This window comes from Anabrus simplex, chromosome 6 (genome assembly GCF_040414725.1).
Source record: "Anabrus simplex isolate iqAnaSimp1 chromosome 6, ASM4041472v1, whole genome shotgun sequence".
Lineage (NCBI taxonomy): Eukaryota > Metazoa > Arthropoda > Insecta > Orthoptera > Tettigoniidae > Anabrus > Anabrus simplex.
In genome coordinates this window covers 28,795,239-28,815,361 of record NC_090270.1, presented here as the reverse complement: position 1 = coordinate 28,815,361, position 20,123 = coordinate 28,795,239, and the positions used below count along the sequence as shown (strand labels likewise).

General features: G+C 38.7%; 1 protein-coding gene across 1 annotated transcript in view; it reads right to left on the bottom strand.

The window, feature by feature from the left end:
- Nucleotides 1–20,123, bottom strand: part of Mccc1 (Methylcrotonoyl-CoA carboxylase 1) — a 138,089-nt gene that overhangs the window by 29,958 nt on the left and 88,008 nt on the right. Inside the window, exons 8-9 of the mRNA XM_067149707.2 lie at nt 8,231–8,352; nt 3,965–4,114 (exon numbers count right to left, since the gene is read on the bottom strand). Of these exons, the coding sequence (XP_067005808.2) occupies nt 3,965–4,114; nt 8,231–8,352 (272 nt within the window). The remainder of the gene's footprint in view (nt 1–3,964; nt 4,115–8,230; nt 8,353–20,123) is intronic.

The window sequence follows — 20,123 nt, the reverse complement described above, 5'->3', positions numbered from 1 at the left end:
TCAAACAGATCAAACTGATCATTCTATTTATTGATTTGTAACCTTTTTGTTCCTTTCCATTACTAATGTTGGCCGATTAGGATACTTTTCTCCTTCTTTGTTTGTCATGTGTTCCTACTCCTTCACCACTTGAAGTCATCTTTATCTTATGTCTTTTCCTTTTTCCTATATTTATCTAGTCTTCTTGTTCTTATCTTACACTTCTCATGTCAAAACTTGTCAGGGGCTGAGAAGAAATATACGAGAACAAATTAGTATCTGCAATCAATTTTACAATTTATTACAAAAAAAAGTACACACTTTTTATTGATATTATTTTTCAACATAGTCACCCTGCTTTTCAACGCACATGGTCCACCATTTCACAAGCTTTCTGATACCGTCTGCAGAACAGGTTTCTGGTTGCGCAGCAAACTACATATGCACCGCTTCCTTCACCCGCTGATCGGAGCTGAATCTACGACCTCTCAGAGCATTTTTAAGTGGACCACCAAACAGATGGTAATCCGACGGGGCAAGATCAGGACTGTTTGCAGGATGCTCGAACACTTCTAAAGGCAGCATCTGAAGAGTTTGAGCGGTGTGGGTGGCGGTATGTTGATGAGCATTTTCATGCAACAAAAGAACTCCTTCCGACAATCGACCACTGCATTTGTTGCGAATTGCAGGTTTCAGCTTCTTTACCAGCATATCACTGTAATGTTAACTGTTTACTGTTTCGCTCTTTTCCTGGTAATGTTCCAGGATTGACCCCTGCGAGTCCCAAAACACTGTGAGCATCACTTTTCCTGATTTTTTAAAATTTTGACTGGGGATCCGGGATGCTCTGACGTTTGCTCCCTGGTTCGAAGTGGTAAACCCATGTTTCATCTCGAGTGATGACCCGTTTCAGAAACATGTCACCTTAGTTAGCATGACGGTCCAGTAGGTGCTGACAGATTCTCACATGATTGCGCTTCTGCTCTTTACCGAGTTGTTTTGGAACCCATCTCGAACAGACTTTCTGAACGTTAAGGTTGTTAAGCATGATTTCATACGCAGAACCATGGCCAATGTGCATATGGTTTGCAACATCATCAACAGTCACTCATCCATTACTCAGGATCATATCACACACTTGCTCAATATTGGCATCAGTTATGGCTGCATATGGATGCCTGGATCTTTCCTCATCCTTCACGCTTGTGCGACCCCTCTTGAACTGTTCAATCCACTGGTAAACACTTCGCTGTGGCAAAACATTGTCCCTGTATTGTGCTGAAAGTCTTCTATGAATTTCTGCTCCTGGTTCACCCTCAGACTACAAAAAAGGATGACACAATGCTGTTCTTTCTTGGTGCAAACAGAGAGTGGCGTGGCCATCTTTACGTCGCAACAGCGCAAGCTGTACTGATCTGATAACGCTGAAACCTACCATAGACGCAAAGAATGGTGCCACCTAGTGACTGGTGAGCACAGAATGCCATACAGCGAACTTAAAGGCAATTGGAGCAAAATTGCAGATACTTACTGACTTGTCTATGTATTAAGAAGAACAGGGACTGATGAAAAGAAAGATGGCCGAGTATAAAGAACTGGAGATTGTCCTTGGTCATTTTGTCCTCTCCTCTTGGCACACTGACCTGTCATTGTGTTTACCCTATTTAGCTGTTCTTTCTCATCTTCATGGCCAGTTATTGAGTTTATCCCTTTCAGTGATTCGTACTTTCCTATCATTGGTATTTTTTCCCCTTTACAGCAGCAGTAGTAGTAGTTATTTGGGTCAACAGTCCATAAACTGATTTGATGCAGTACTCCTTGCTCCTATCCTGTATTAACCCTTTAATTTCTACATAACTACTACATCTGCTCTAATCTGTTTGTCATATTCAAGCTTTACTCTATTCCTACCATTCTTATCACCTACGTTTTCCTCAAAAACTAACTGAACAAGTCCTGTGTGTTTTACGATGTATTGTATCATTCTCTCTTTTCTTCTGGTCAAATTTCAATTTTAATTAGTCACAGGGTTATTAATTGCGTCATACCTTGTGATGTGTGTGGGATGCTAGAGGCCTGTTGACCACTTTATTGCCCCGTGCCCAGTTGTCTTGTTACAAGTCAGACTTAACCAAGCCAGACCAACAATCTTTTCACTAGCCTGGTTTTGAAACTAACTCCTAAGTTGGCAGCATCGCTTAGCCGGCTGTGACATCATCTGAGGAGCGCTGTGTTGAATTTCTAACTTCTGTGACATCGTCTAAGCCGCGCCATTTGGGATTTCTAACCTATCGTTAGAGAAGGGTCTACGAAATCTTTACCAAAATACAGGTTATTGCCGGAATATCCACATATATCATTCATTTGCAATAAGAAAACTGACCTTGAAGGTGTTCCAATTACTATGAGATGTAAGGAAAAGTGAAACGAAACAGCGTAAAAGTCGTGCTTTTTATTTTCATTGCATATATCATGATTGCAATATTTTCATATCATTATGTATAGTACGAGCGTGTCCGGCTCCATGCCTAAATTGTTAGCACATGTTGGCCTTCAGTTTGATGGGTCACGATCAGGTCGGGAATTTTAAGTTTTGCTGATTAATTCCGACGGTTTGGGGGCTGTGTGTGTGTGCCAACTTACGCATTAGGATTCATCTTAGGTACAGCCGCATTTTCATAAGCGCATAGATCGCCTATCACGCGACAACTCGAAAGAGGCCACACGTCATTATTATTATTACTTTTACATGACGAAAAATGCCCAAATACAGTACCCATAATTTTATTATTTTGCTTTCCCACTATTTTATAAGTCACCTGCATTTAGTATTTTCCTGCATCCATCATCATGTTCCTCCTCCCCCTTGAAAAATGATGCATCGAGGCTCTACTGTATTGCCTACCTGTGTCACCTGACTTCATTTGACTGTTCTCCATTACTTTTGTTTTGGATGTATTCAATTTCATCCTGTATTCCTCCTCCAAGACTGTCCCCACCATACCAAAAAGATTTCCTCTCCTTGGATTGTGATTCCCTTTCCAAATTCCTCTCTGATTTCCTTTACTGCATGTTGTACTTAAACACTGAAAAGAAGAGGGGAAAAAACTACAGCCTTGTCTTGCTCCTTACTGGATTTGTTTCATATTCCTCGATTCTTCTCACTGCAAACTGAATTTTGTATAGACTGTACACAATCCTTCTTTGTCAGTATCTGAAGCCGATCACCTTCAGAATCTCAAATAACCTGGTCCTATCAATATTATCAAATTACTTTTCTAGATCTATGAATGTCATTTACATGGACTTGATTACTTGGATCAGACGTAAAGTCAGTACTGCTTCCTGTGTTCCTACATTTTTTCTGAAGACAAACTGATCTTCTCCCAACAGAAATTGTTTGCCGGTCGTGTGTTTAAAATGTGACATGGAATGTGAATCATCTGATGGCAATGACTGACTAAACAATTAAATGGCAGAAAATGTATTCCTTACACTTCATATGCTTCATTAATAGTTTATTTTAATTTTCGTTTTTGATTTCCAGGACTTGCAATCAGTGTTGGCCTATCCTGCTACGAAACACTTACTCTATACACTACACCTTCTTTGGCACTTGAGGAAAATGTATTGCACTACTAATGCCAGCCCTCTACAATGAAGTACTTAGCCTCTGGTGCCTTTCCTGTTCTCACCCTTATGGAATTATTCAAAAGCAACTACTTTCACAGACCCAGTGTGCACACTTTAAGTAACTGACATACTGATCATATAGATCAAAACACCTGACTCCAATGTATTGAACATTGTAAGAGTGACTCCAGAGCTACAAATTTTTCAACAAACAATGTGTAAACGAGAATGCAATGGATCAAAACGTTCATAAAATCTTTTGAGTCTTGTCCACAGCACCCTAAATTAGCAAAAATCTTGCATCATAACTGACAGATGTGGGGATCAAAAATAATAATTTTATAACACCCACCTGAGCAACTTGGTAGTTCTCAACTGGTCGTTCTGGAAACAGCTCTGATTGATGCTGTTCAATAAAACCAGTGTGCACCTTTCCAGCCCCAAAGTCTTCATTCTTGCTCAGATCCATTAAGAAGTCAACATTGGTATCAAGACCAACTACCTGCACAACAAACATATTAATGTAGTACATGAAAAATAAGATGATTTGCTATTTTACTATTGTTGATTCATATTATAGGGTTGAGATATCTTTGACCATCAACTGCATGCATTAGTATTTAGCATGAAATATATTATATTTTTAAAAACATATTATCTGCAGTTAAAAACTACAAAAAATATTTCAGTAAATGGGAAATTACTAAAAGAACCAACAGTACAGCAGTCTTGTACAATCAAGTCAGAACATTGCTCTGGAATGACAAAGTTCCCAGACAGTGCAAAATATATTCTGCTTAAAAGTTACTACGTACCCATACTGACATGCACTTGAGACATGTACTTTCTTCCAAACAAGACAGCAGTATAATTCAAGATTCTGATATGAAGTTTAAATGTGCCATGCCTCAGAGAACAAAGAAAGATAAAACGAGGAATGAAGTGAATCGAGCTGATGCTGGTGTGAATATACATCATGATCATAAAAAACAGAACACCTTGAAAGACTAGAGATAGGAAGTTCATATTCACAGGACATGTACATTCAGAAACGATTAGCATTTCAGTCACCTAGGTCAGCATGTGTCCTGTTGCCTAGTAGGCACTGGGTCCTCCATGGGCACTGATAACTTGTTCCATGCATGATGGCATCAATGTGTACAAGGCGAGAATGGCGTCCTGGGGTATAGCCATCCATGCTGCATTCACCTGATTCCACAGTTCATCTTTGATGGTTGGCACTGGGTCACAGCACTGCACCCATCGTTTCACCATATCCCACACATTTTCAATTGCCGACAAGTCTGGTGATCAGGCGGGCCAGGGCAACAGTCTGACATCCTGTGACAACAAGAAGGCAGGTGTGTATGCAGCAACATGTGGTCGCGCATTGTCCTGCTGAAATACAGCGTCTGGAGTGTCGTGCAGAAAGGGTATGGCTACGGGTCACAGGATGTCATTCACGTAGGTCAAACTGGTCACAGTGCCCTGCATTCGCATCAACTGTGATTTGTGGTTGTACCCAATAGTACCCCACACCATAAGGCCTTGAGTTGGTGCTGTATGTCTTGTGTGAATGCAGTCAATATGATGCCTCTCACCCTGCCTGCGGCGAACCAAAATGCGGCCATCATTTTCAAACAAACAGAACCTAGATTCGTCCGAAAACACTATCTGCTATCATTTCTTCCCCAGTGACGTCATTCCATACACGATTGCAGTCTAGCATGTTTATGCACATTAGTCAAAGGTAGGCGGAGAAGTGGACGACGCGCCGGTAACCCAGACCGAAATAACCAGCAACAGACTGTCACTCCTGACAGTGTACAATGTGTCACACTGTTCCACTGTTGTGCCAGAGCTGAGGAGGACGCAAATCTGTCCTGCAATGCCATTCGTATTAGGTGTTTGATCTTCTCAGGAGGGTGGTCTTGGTGGTGCGACCAGACCCATCTTTTCATGTTCTACGGCCTTCTGTGAACCATTCTGTACACACCCATTGTGCTGCCGACGTACTTCGTCCCACACAACCAGCAATTTCCCAGATGGATGCATCACGATCTCTCATGCCAATAACGTGCCCTCTTTCAAACTCACTCATTTGACGGTACGGTTCTCACATACGTCTGTGAGGCATCCTGCACGTCTGCTCAAGTCACACTGATCCATTACCTTTTGTTTATAGCGACAATGAGAGCCGCAGGCACATTTTACCAATCGGTGGTGGTGCGCAGAGATATTGATGTTGACCTGAATCTGAGGGCTGACATGGTTCAGATACTAATCATTTCTTCAGAACATACTTCTTTTTCTTTTTTTTTGCTAGTTGTTTTACGTCGCAACGACACAGATAGGTCTTACGGCGACGATGGGACAGGAAAGAGCTAGGAGTGGGAAAGAAGCGGCCATGGCCTTAATTAAGGTACAGCCCCAGCATTTGCCTGGTGTGAAAATGGGAAACCACGGAAAACCATTTTCAGGGCTGCCGACAGTGGGGTTCAAACCTACTATCTCCCGAATACTGGATACTGGCCGCACTTAAGTGACTGCAGCTATTGAGCTAGGTCAGAACATACTAATGAACACGTTCTGTGAATATGAGCTTCCTATATCTAGTCCTTCAAGGTGTTCTGGTTTTTATGAACATGAGCGTAAGTGTGGTACAAATTATCTAGAGTTCATGTGCAAGATGTTATGGGCACGTTAAAAGGATGGAGAAGGGAAAGAAAGAAGAGTACTTCAAGAAAACAACAGCAGTAAAGAGATGGTCAGACCTTGGATGAGTTGGATAGTTTATAACTATTAGGTTCTTCAGTCTACCAAAACTAATTTTGTATAAATAAATTTATAAATTATCTGAAAAAGAAAACACACAGTAACTGAATTATACCTGAAAAGAAACAAAATTAAAATAGAATGAAATGTTTTGTTCTTGACAGAACATTATCAAATTCTACCAAATCACACACAAATATATTTAGAAATGCATAAACATTCACGTTGCTTTCTATTTAAATCCTTAAAAAATAGAATTTTGGAACTTATGCTAATGAAGTCCTCTCTGCTCTCCACTCCAGCACAGAATGCAAGCTGTTGCAATACCGTTACTCTGTCGTTGGTGCAATTTCAACTGGCTCCACCATGTCACACGCCTCCTGCCTTAGCTAGGTCAATGACATGCTGTAGTTTACTTTTAGGTGTTTTATTTTTAGTGTTCCCCTAATCATTATTTTTGTTCTTTACTAAACTGATTGGATTGCTGCAGAGAAATGATGTAACTACGCAGAACCTCGCTAAACTGGTTGGTCATCATTGCCAAACACTATACACTGTGTTGAGTAAATATAGTACAAGCTGAAGAGATGTAAATGGATACTATGGGGAACTCACATCAGATGCTCTATTAATTGAGCTGTGTTTGCCTACGTCATGTTTGTTCTGTTGGAAAGGATCCAAATTACATGCAGCTGTGGAAAATGTGGCCCACAGTAGGAGACATGCGTGCAATCTACAGTTGTGATGGCAGTAGCTCCAGACCTGTCGTTCAGATCCTTTTCAAAGAAACAAATATGACTTAGGCCACCATACCTGAATCAGTTGAGCATCCAATGTGAAATCAGAAGGTTGTGGGTTCAGTTCCCCCTGACATCTGGTTGGTCACTGCTGTTCTGTACTTAACTTCTCTTCAACCATCCTAACACAAATATTTATGAATAACAAAAACTATAAATTTTGCCTAGCAACAACAATTCAAAAAAAAAAAAAACTACTCAATGACAAAGAACAGACAGAATTTCTTTCTACATACGCAATATTTACATGTTTGTTACCGGACTTAGTCCGACTCGTTGGCTGAATGGTCAGCGTACTGGCCTTCGGTTCAGAGGGTCTCGGGTTCGATTCCAGGCTGGATCAGGGATTTTAACCTTTATTGGTTAATTCCAGTGGCTCGGAGGCTGGGTGTTTGTGTTGTCCCCAACATCCCTGCAACTCACATGCCACACATAACACTATCCTCCACCACATTAACACGCAGTTACCTTCACATGGCAGATGCCGCCCATCCTCATCAGAGGGTCTGCCTTACAAGGGCTGCATCTGGCTAGAAATAGCCACACGAAATTATTATTATTAGCCAACTTACCAGAAGATAGACCTAGAGAAAAGTGGACTAATTTAGTGAAGGCAGATGTAGAGGAGAGGATGACAAAACTGGGAGAAGGTTGTGAAAGAAGAATGATTCATGGATGAAAAGGGCTTGTAAACAACACCCAGGCAACTGAAGTTGGTCCACAATAATGATAATCATGATGATAAATAACACTGTAACTAAGAAGTGAACATGTGATACTGGCATCAAGCACTGGCAACTCTGACACCTAACAGCCAATAGGAAACAAGTGAGAGGCAATCTTATTCACTCCTGCAAAATCTATCTAGTTCTTTTTTACAAATAATGCATAATTTCTACTGTGCAGAAGTCTACTTGGTCAATAACATAACTTCAAAGTGATACTCAAGATTCCACAGTACCGGTATAGATCTCCTTAGGCACAATAATGTATATTTCATTCTTCAAACATAAATAAACATATTTCTCTATGAACATGAAACTTACATTGTATTCTGCAAGGTTGGCTTGGAGTTTTAACAGTGCTGCAGCACGATTTTCTCCCCATACAACCAGCTTGGCAATCATTGGATCATAATAAACAGATACTTCATCACCTTGGACAACACCTGGGAAGAAATTAATCATTACACCATGTTACTATTAGTCAAAAGGGTACAGGATAAATAATAATAATAATAATAATAATAATAATAATAATAATAATAATAATAATAATAATAATAATAATAATAATAATAATAATAACAACAACAACAACAACATACATACGTACGTACGTATGTATAATAATAATAATAATAATAATAATAATAATAATAATAATAATAATAATAATAATAATAATAATAATAATAATAATAATGTAAACTGATTAAATATTATTAAAAATCCTTAATTTGTTTCAGATATGAACCGATAAGCCACTTACTGAAATCTAACCTTTCAAGCAGTAATGACAGAATAAATCGTCATAGCCCCATGGTTTCCTAAGTGGCCATGATGGAATATTTTGTCATCATATTGTAAATGACTTTCGGCGATGGGTATGACAACTTATTCCATCATAGGAACTGAGATCGCTTTCCTTTATGCGTGAATGTTCATTTTGAGCTTTGTCTACAGCATCACTCTCCAGTCTTGTAAACCACAGCCAGTACCAGCCGCCAGGCTGCTGAGAGTGGTAGATAGTGCATTATGGCAGGAGCAAATGGAACTTGGCAACGTCTGTGAGAAGAACTGTTTGATTTATTACACTGTGACAATTCGGAGAGTGATGTGTCCTCTGGTAGTGAGACTAATGTTGAAATGTCAGGAGATAGCAAGTGCAATTGTGAAAGCAACTCAAGGAACGTGACAGTAGCACTAGCAGCGATATTCAGCTTGATGTATGGACAAAGATAGGATATGAACGGCCGAGATTTACATTTACGGCACAACCTGGACTAAAGGTACAAACTGAAGACGTAAATAATCCGCTAGAATATTTTCAATTGTTTATCACTCCTAAATTAGTGGAACTAATAAGTAGGGAAACCAACCGGTATGCTAAACAGCTTTTAGAAAGCACACCAACCTTGAAACTATATTCGAAAGTGAATCAGTGGACTGACATGAATAAAGATGAAATTATGACTTTACTTGCATTCTTCCTCTTGCAAGGCATTCATCAGCTACCTGACAACAAGAGCTACTTTTCACGTAGACAGATATTAGAAACCCCAATATTTTTGGAGCTGTTCTCTGAAAGAAGATTTCAACTCCTTCTCAAATTCTCTACCCTTTGTCGATAACGAAGCATACGATGAAGCCACATGAGGTCCGAAGAAACTCTACAAATTGAAATCTATTCTGGACCACTTGAATAGCAGATTCTGAAGTATGTACATACCCAAAAGCGATGTGTCTGTAGATGAGTCTCTCATGATGTGGAAGGGACATTTGTCGTGGAAAGTTTTCATATCGCGCTCAAGATTTGGTATCAAATCATTTGAACTGTGTGAATCTAAGTCTGGTTACGTGTGGAATTTCTTAGTGTATATATGAAAAGACACTCAGTTTGATGAGTCTCTGAAAAATGAACCATATGGTTCGAAAGTTGTTTTGGAACTCATGGCAATGCTTCTAAACAAAGGGTATTTGGTGTTCGAAAGTTGTTTTGGAACTCATGGCAATGCTTCTAAACAAAGGGTATTTGGTAACAATGGATAACTGTTTCTCGAGCCCACATCTGTATAACAAGCTGTGTGATAAGGAGACAGATGCAATGGGTACATTGCGTCAAAATCGTGTTCCGTCGGAAATCAAAAACAGCACACTCAGGAAGGGAGAAAAAGTGGCAGTTTGTAACGGGAAACTCGTGATAATGAAGTGGAAGGATAAAAAAGATGTGTGCTTCATAAGCACTAAGCATGATGACACCATGGTGTCGTGTAGGGAGAGAGGGAACGAAACAACGAAACCAAAGTTAGCTATTGACTACAACTGTCAGATGCGCGGAGTTGACATGAGTGATGCGTATCTCGTGAGCTATCGATGTACTCGTAAAGAACTGAAGAAGTACTACCAGAAGCACTTCTGCCATATGCTGGACATATGCTGCCTAAATGCCTACTTGTTGTACAAGAAGTCAGGAGGTCATCATATTGAAGTACAATAAACATGAAAGACCGCAGCCAGGCAGACCTTCGAAGACTCCTCCCCCAACAAGAATCAAAGCCCCTCACTATCCCTCATACATTGTTGCAACAGCACGGAAGGAAAACCCTACTCGGCGGCAGCGGCGACGCGTAACATTTTGAAAAGTGTTACCACACTCCTTCTGAGAGTATATTGTCGCTCGCACCACAGCATTTTTTATGAGCAGTACAGATGTCACTTCATAAAAGTGTAAGACTTGATAATTGATATTACTTTTGTATAAGATAACATCATTTGAAAATGATGAAATGGCACATAATATATGGAACAACTAAAGTTTGAAATGAATTTCTAACGGAGCTTCAAGGCTTACCTCAGTATTTCCTATTTGTACTTCAGCTCGATACGACGGCATGTTGTGGCATCAAGAATATCTATCACAGCATCATATAAATTAGGCCTCTTCATTATGTCACTCAGAAATTTCTTCTCAATCGCAATCAAAGAAAGTGCAGAGAGCCTGTCCTGTACTTGAAAAATTTCTTTGGAAGCTTCTTTCAGCGGATGCACTAGTTGCCGGGATGGTGAGAATGAGGTCAATCAATTTCCCTGCTTCTGGATATGCTTTTATAAGACCACTTTGTTAAGAGCAAATATTGGTACAGGTCGTATGCATTATTCTTCACAATTCGGAGAGTGATGTGTCCTCTGATAGTGAGACTAATGTTGAAATGTCAGGAGATAGCAAGTGCAATTGTGAAAGCAACTCAAGGAACGTGACAGTAGCACTAGCGGGGGTGTTGATAAAGTAGATCAACACACTGCTACTAACTCCCTGCCACGGAAGAGAGGAAAAAAGTAGAGGAAAGACAGTTCATTTTCAAGTTTCATGCAGTCAAAGTTTTGTCTATAGGTTTTCACTAACGACTGATAGACACTGTTCGGGAACTCCTTTGCGAAATTGTTAAACTGGTCAATATCAATTAACTGAAGGATCTCAAGCTTGATAATATCAGAAAATCTCAATATCAATTAACTGAAGGAACTCAAGCTTGATAATATCAGAAAATCTATCTGATAATTGCACGGATATGATGTCAATTGTTTCCAAATACAATCGGAGATACGATGTTTTCTTAGTTCCTATAAAATCAATTCGGCACTTTTGAGGATAATCTTGCCTCCCTTCATTGTCTTGCAACTTTGACCACTTCTTCTTCTTCTTCTTTTCCTACCGCTTTTCCCACACCTGTGGGGTCGCGGGTGCGAACTGCTTCGCACATGTGGACCTGGCCCTGTTTACGGCCGGATGCCCTTCCTGACGCCAACCCTGTATGGAGGGATGTGATCACTATTGCGTGTTTCTGTGGTGGTTGATAGTGTAGTGTGTTGTCTACAACTAGTTTGACCACATAGTTTCAAAATTATTTCTGGTTGTCTGCAAAAACGCTTTAAATTGCTGGATCTCTTTGGAGCAGAAGGCAATATTATGTAGTAACCCTTAGCTTGAATTCTCGTTCCACCGTCCCATTCGTCTGCATTATCTTGCATTTCTCTGAAGAGTTCAAGGAGATCTGTATAGAGAGAGGACACAACTTCAACGAGCCTACCAGCATATATCCATCGAGTAGGCGCTACTGTTAGTAATCATCTCTATATTACTTTGTTAAGAGCAGCGGTTCTTTGAAGGGATGATGAGAAAAAGCCCTGCTAACCCAGTCAAAGTATGAAAAAATACTTTGTATTTCTTGATGTGGTTAACAGATTGCTGTAATACCAAGTTGAGCCTACGACCGTGGCAGTGAACAAATATAGTCTGGTCGTATTTATCCCTGACTAACTTCTGCAACCGACTGTGCTGTCCTGTCATCACTGCTATGCCATCAAATGTCTCTGCTACTAACTTTTCACCACACTGAAATTCTTGTAACACTCCAAAGAGATGTTTAGAGAGAGAAACAGCCAAACGGTAACTGCTTACATTACTGAATCTCAAAAATCTCTCTTGAATTTTGCCTTTGGGACTAACATATCTAAATACAGTCGAGAGTTGTGCTCTGTTAGAAACGTCTGTACTTTCATCCAAAGTAACGGAAATAAAGTTTGCTTTCTTAACCTCATCTTTAATTTAGTCATAAAAGGAGCCATGGCTTCATAAATATCATTTTGTATATCAGATGAAAGTCCTGAGGAAACTGTAGATGTTTCTAAGTGGTGCTGAAATACGTCATCTTTCTTAGCAATTAATGCTAGTAACTCCCTGTAATTACCTCTGTTACCAGATTTTTCAGTTTCTCGATGACCCATGGAAGGTAATCATTGCTTTGAAAGAAAACACGCAGTATTTATTAAAGTGCTGCCAATATATCTGTTATTTTTTACTAGCTTATTATGCTCGTCAATTTTCTTTCTGTACTCAAACAGAACTCTATTCTCGACCTTCCGAACTGAATCATATTGGCAACAGAGTTGATGTGTGCTTGAGACACCTCATGGTGTCTCTTTAAAACTCTGAAACTATCTAAACAGTCCACACCGTCTTCATTCCAAGCATTATTTTCTGAGGAAAATAGAATACATGGCTAACAGTACAGTTTATTCATTTTTGCACAACCACATAACTAGTCCAGATTTATGTACCATGAGTCATGAAAATATCGTTCTGTTCTTTTTGATTCCGTGAATAAATTTGTAAGAGAAGGCATGGGTCTATCTTTTTCAATTATGTTTTTCTTTTCTTCAAAAGTTTTCAATGAAAATGGCATGTTCATTAAGCCTTCCATTATACATGAATATTCTGGGCCTGCCAACTTACTTACACAACAATTGATGAAACGTATATTTTTATCGCGCTGACAATACTGCAAAGCATTGTAAAGAAACCAACATATCAAATGTATTGGTCCAAGGCACCTATATTAACTACACTCATATTTCGTCAACTTCCTTTTCGAAGATTTCTTAACTTGAAGAGGTACCTCCATTTTTCGGACAATAGTACATATGTTGCAGAAAATCATCCACAACCTAAACTAAACAAAATATGGCCTATCCTGAATCACATGTCTATTAAATTTGGAACTGTGTGTACCCGGAAAGGGATGTGACAATTGACGAAAGCTTGCTGCTGTACAAAGGACGATTGGGCTGGGTCCAATATCTGCCTCTCAAGAGAGCCTGATTCGGTATCAAAACATTCATGCTGTGTGAGTCAGCTACAGGTTATGTTTGGTCCCTGATCATATACACGGGCAGGGGCTCTAAATTTGATGATGACTACAGACATCTACCCATGTCATCACAAGTTGTTATGACACTGATGAAATCCCTGCTGAAGAAGGGGTACTGTCTAATTGTGGATAACTATTACAGTTCTCCCCAACCGGCCGACATTCTGATTACCAATCGCACAGATATGTTAGGCACTGTGCGCCCCAATAGAGCAGATATGCCTCCAAATTTCTGGAGAACGAAACTCAAGAAGGGCGAGATTGCAGCATTCCAGCAAGGTAAACTGACTGCAATAAAATGGAAAGACACAAGAGATGTCTGCATCCTATCTACCATCCATAATGCAGAAATGGAAAGACGCGGAGGACAGAAAAAGGAAAAGGAAGTTGTGAAACCTAAATCTGTGTTCACGTATAACGAAACAATGGGGAGTGTTGATAAAGTAGATCAACCCCCTGCCACGGAAGAGAGGGAAAAAGTATTATAAAAAGATATTTTTTCACCTCTTGGTACTAGCAGTATGGAATGCTTTTGTCCACTTCAAAAAATATGGAGGAAGGACGAATGCTGTTGACTTTCGTGTGGCTGTCGTTGAGAAAATGATTGCACAACATCATAGAGAGGAATTTTCTCCAAAAGCAGTAGGTCGTCCTTCAACAAAAGCAACCCCAATGCGACTTATTGGCCGCCATTTTCCTTTGGTGATTCCTCCGACGGATAAGAAGCAAAACCCAACAAGGATGTGCAGGATGTGTAGCAGTGTGCGTGATGCTAGAGGGAAGAAGGCACGGAGGGAATCCAGGTACATGTGTAAGGAGTGCGATGTAGCATTGTGTGTTGATCCTTGTTTTACGGCATTTTACACAGCCACAAACATATGAACAGTATTGAGTGTCATGTTGTATTACTTGCCATCTGTTTAATGCTGTGTTATTTGTTTTAGAACCTGTAAAAAATATCACGAGTATACTCGGGATTTTAAAACAGGAACTTTTCAGTGGCTTATATTTCATTGTTAAGCTCGAAAAATGTATTTTCATTGTTACCACTGTCATAAGTTTTCAATAAATAGCCCATTTTAACAATTAAAAAATTAGATGATAGGAAAACTTTAAACGGTCCACCTTTTCAATACAAAAATGTTATAGTTTATTTAGAACATGTATTTGCAATTGGAACTAGTTTCGACGCTGTTTTGCGTCATCATCAGCCAAAATGTGGGAAATAGGCCAGCATGTAGGCATTTATATTACACAAGGCGTTACCTTAAACAATACACATTTTACAAGGAGATAAAAACAGGGACGAATATAGAAACAAATGAATCGTTGAGAAAGCAAAAGTTATACATATTAAAAATAACCTTAACCACACATCTTGCAGTGCGAAAGTGTTCTTCTTGAATGATTCTTGAATATAAAACACGCGCACACATTTCTGAAGAGCCAGCAGGCAGGACAAAGTAAAGTGAAACCTTAAGAGTTCTTCTGAGAAGAGTTCATCATTTTTTCTATGTTCCGACTAACTAATGAAGTCTCCCTTGAGTTCCTGATAAACATACACAACAGGAAATTCTCCTTCACTCTCAACAATAGCTATAAAGACCAACGGTAAAATTTCATTTTAAATATTGTGCAGAGACGTGAAAGCATGATCTTGAACATGATATAACTCCTTCATATAACCCAATTTTTTTACACAAGGTGGTACATTAAATAATACACATCTTACGAGGAGATAAAAACAGGGACGAATGTAGAAACACATGCATCATTGAGAAAGCAAAAGTTATACATATTAAAAATAAGCTTAACCACACAACTTGCAGTGCGAAAATATTTGCCTTGAATGATTCCTGAATAAAAACGCACGCGCACACACTTCTAAAGAGCCAGCAGGCAGGAAAAAGTAAGGTGAAACCTTAAGAGTTCTTCTGAGAAGAGTTCATCATTCTTTCTATGTTCCGACTAACTAATGAAGTCTCCCTTGAGTTCCTGATAAACATGCACAACAGGAAATTAAACAATACACATCTTACAAGGAGATCACAACAGGAAATTAAACAATACACATCTTACAAGGAGATAAAAACAGGGAAAGTTATACATATTAAAAATAACCTTAACCACACATCTTGTAGTGCGAAAATATTTGTCTTGAATGATTCCTGAATGCAAAACACACGCGCATACATTTCTGAAGAGCCAGCAGGCAGGAAAAAGTAAAGTGAGACCTTAAGAGTTCTTCTGAGAAGAGTTCATCATTTTTTCTATGTTCCGACTAACTAATGAAGTCTCCCTTGTGTAATATAAATGCCTACATGCTGGCCTATTTCCCACATTTTGGCTGATGATGACGCAAAACAGCGTCGAAACTAGTTCCAATTGCAAATACATGTTATAAATAAACTATAACATTTTTGTATTGAAAAGGTGGACTGTTTAAAGTTTTTCTATCATCCATTCTCAGTTCAATACGGACAAAACATGAAATTCTTAGGTTTAAATGAAGCAGCCAACCAGGCAAAGTCGTTAGCCTATCATTACTTGGGCTTAAAAATCAAAATTGGGAAAATAGGCAAGGATATAGCATTTATCAAACAGTGCATTACACAGAATTTAACCCCTAATTTTTTAAAAAGCGTCACGAAACAACGTTTTGTTCCTCCCCATCAACAAGATGTTCAGGTTAGGACAAACAAACTTTGGTTAGAAAATGAACTAAAATTTCTCTATAAGAAAAAGTCGTTTTTAAATCATCGCTTATATGAAACTCACTTAGAGGTAGCCACCTTACTCTCAAATGCTCAGTGGAATCTTTTTCAAGACGAAGTCCAAATCAAGTTGTTCAATATCTTGTCCAAAAAACAGATAATACTAGAGAAAAAACTTGTAGCACTTAAAAAATAAGGTAAAACACAGCAACTCCCCTACAAAACCTAACAGCAAGCCTAACCTCACTAATGACACTCTACAACAATTCCACCCACCAGTAATTAATCTTTCCACCACCAACTTAGATGAGGACGATATAAGAATTCTTTTGAAAGGTCCAAAGCACAACTGGCCTTGTTTCAACTCGGCCCTTACAGCCTCCAAACTCGTAGTTGAATCAGAAGTTGCTATCAGCAAAATGCCATATGAACTACAAGACGAACTCGGAATGGACGTAAAAAAACAATTAAACAAAAGTTTTTTCTCAAAAAATCGCACTGCGACCCCTATCACCAAAATCAACAAAGACTCCCTTACTGAAAGAAAACAAATTCTCAATCTTAAAAAGAAAGTCAAAGACAACCACCTCATCATTACAAAGGCCGACAAAGGCAACACAACAGTCATTATGGATAAAACAGATTACATTCAAAAAACCAAAACTTTCTTAGATAATGACTCCTTTTCGATAGTTAAGAAGGACCCAACACAATCAATTCAAAGGCAATTGGAACAAATTCTAAAGAGCACATCTTTTCTCCTCACTGAGCAAGAAAAACAAAAGTTAATTACTATGAACCCAGGCCTACCAACAGCTAAAGCACTACCCAAAATCCACAAAACCGGTGTCCCTATTCGACCCATAATAAACTACAGACCAAGCCCCTTATATAAATTATCTCAATTTATCCAACAATTTCTTAATAAACATTATAAATTCTCATCAAATAAATCCATCAGGAACACTGTAAAATTAGTGAACAAACTAAACAGTTTCAAGCTTCAACCATATCATTCAATGCACTCCTTTGATATAGTCAACATGTATCCCAGTATAAACACCAACTCATTATTCCCGATCATCGAAAAGAACTTATTTGCTAACAATCAACTAAGTAAACTAGAAGTTCAAGACTTTATGACCATATTAAGATTACTAATTAACAATAACTACTTCACATTCGATAAGATCATTTACAAACAAGATGGTTTGGCTATGGGTTCACCAGCCTCAGGAATTTTAGCAGAGATCTACCTTGATTTCCTAGAGCACACCGCCATCGACAATAACATCAAATTTGCTAATACCCAATTCTGGGCTAGGTATGTAGATGACACATTTATAATCCTAGATGAACGCTCCACCCTCAAAAACCTTAATAACATTGATCATGACATTAAATTTACCTTAGAATCAGAGACAAACAACTCCATCAACTTCCTAGACCTAACAATCAATAGGCACCCCTCTTCGTTCACATATAGTATCTATAGAAAGCCCACTCAAACGGCCACTACTATAAGAAATGACTCACTACACCCCCAAACACACAAAGCGGCTACATATAATAGCTTAGTAGACCGAGCATTCAAAATTCCGATGTCAAGAAAAAACTTAAATAAAGAATTGAACACCATTCGCTCTATAGCAAAATTCAATGGATATAATGAATCCTTTATTGAAAGAATAATCAATAAATTCAGACACCGCCCAAAAACCACCCTAATAAAAGACAATACTAGCACTGCCACGTTTTCCACATTTACCTTCAATAAAGAAATTTACAATGTCACTAACGTTTTTAAAAAACACAACGTTAAAATAGCCTTTCGTACTAACAATAGAAGCACAGAGATCCTACACAACTCTTCATCAATAAATAAAAGTAGTCCTTTTTCTAAATCAGGTGTATATAGGTTTTCTTGCCAAGACTGCAAAAGTTCTTACCTAGGGCAAACAGGACGCAGCTTTAAAATCAGATATGCAGAACATGTCAATGCCATAAAACACAACCGTTTTTCTGCGGTCGGCCTACATATAAAAGAATTTAAGCACAACTTTACTGAAATAAATCAAGATCTTGAGGTATTAGATATTCTAAACAAAGGTTCTTTCCTAGACGTCACTGAAAACCTCTATATTCATTTAGACCAATATTTCAATCCCAACCTAAACTTAAATGATATCTCAGAGAAACCAAAGATCCTATTCGACTTTCTCATTGAATTTTTCAAAAACATGAATATCCCGAAAAACAGATCTGTCTTTCAGATTATGCATAATACTTTGTCACGCCACACACTTTCACCACATCACCCTCCATACTTCCCCTCCTTCCACTCCTCCTCCCCTACCGCTCCTCCCCTCTCCCCTCCTAATCCAACAATGGCCGCTCCCCAGACCTAAACTATCCAACACGCTCTGTTCCTCTTCATCTCGCGCCATAGCTTTACCGCCTCATGTCCCACAATAAACATCATAGAAACCTGCCCCCACCCTACACGTAACGCTGCAACAATACACCACAAATACTGGCACAGTCAACCTCCAAACTCTCAACAACGTATTCCTTAATACCTATTTTATATTCTTGTCGAGCTGAATACCGGACCTGTGAAGATTACAAGATTATTTTGTGCATCTACAGAATGGTGTGTTAATGAAGCTATGTAATATAGAGAGAGACTTTCAAAGGTGGTTAAATGAAGAAGTTATATCATGTTCAAGATCATGCTTCCACATCTCTGCACAGTATTTAAAATACAATTTACCGTTGGTCTTTTATAGCTATTGTTGAGAGTTAAGGAGAATTTCCTGTTGTGTATGTTTATCAGGAACTCAAGGGAGACTTCATTAGTTAGTCGGAACATAGAAAGAATGATGAACTCTTCTCAGAAGAACTCTTAAGGTTTCACCTTACTTTTTCCTGCCTGCTGGCTCTTTAGAAGTGTGTGCGCGTGCATTTTTATTCAGGAATCATTCAAGGCAAATATTTTCGCACTGCAAGTTGTGTGGTTAAGCTTATTTTTAATATGTATAACTTTTGCTTTCTCAATGATGCATGTGTTTCTACATTCGTCCCTGTTTTTATCTCCTCGTAAGATGTGTATTATTTAATGTATCACCTTGTGTAAAAAAATTGTGTTATATGAAGGAGTTATATCATGTTCAAGATCATGCTTTCACGTCTCTGCACAATATTTAAAATGAAATTTTACCGTTGGTCTTTATAGCTATTGTTGAGAGTGAAGGAGAATTTCCTGTTGTGTATGTTTATCAGGAACTCAAGGGAGACTTCATTAGTTAGTCGGAACATAGAAAAAATGATGAACTCTTCTCAGAAGAACTCTTAAGGTTTCACTTTACTTTGTCCTGCCTGCTGGCTCTTCAGAAATGTGTGCGCGTGTGTTTTATATTCAAGAATCATTCAAGAAGAACACTTTCGCACTGCAAGATGTGTGGTTAAGGTTATTTTTAATATGTATAACTTTTGCTTTCTCAACGATTCATTTGTTTCTATATTCGTCCCTGTTTTTATCTCCTTGTAAAATGTGTATTGTTTAAGGTAACGCCTTGTGTAATATAAATGCCTACATGCTGGCCTATTTCCCACATTTTGGCTGATGATGACGCAAAACAGCGTCGAAACTAGTTCCAATTGCAAATACATGTTCTAAATAAACTATAACATTTTTGTATTGAAAAGGTGGACCGTTTAAAGTTTTCCTATCATCCATTCTCAGTTCAATACGGACAAAACATGAAATTCTTAGGTTTAAATTAAAAAATTAGG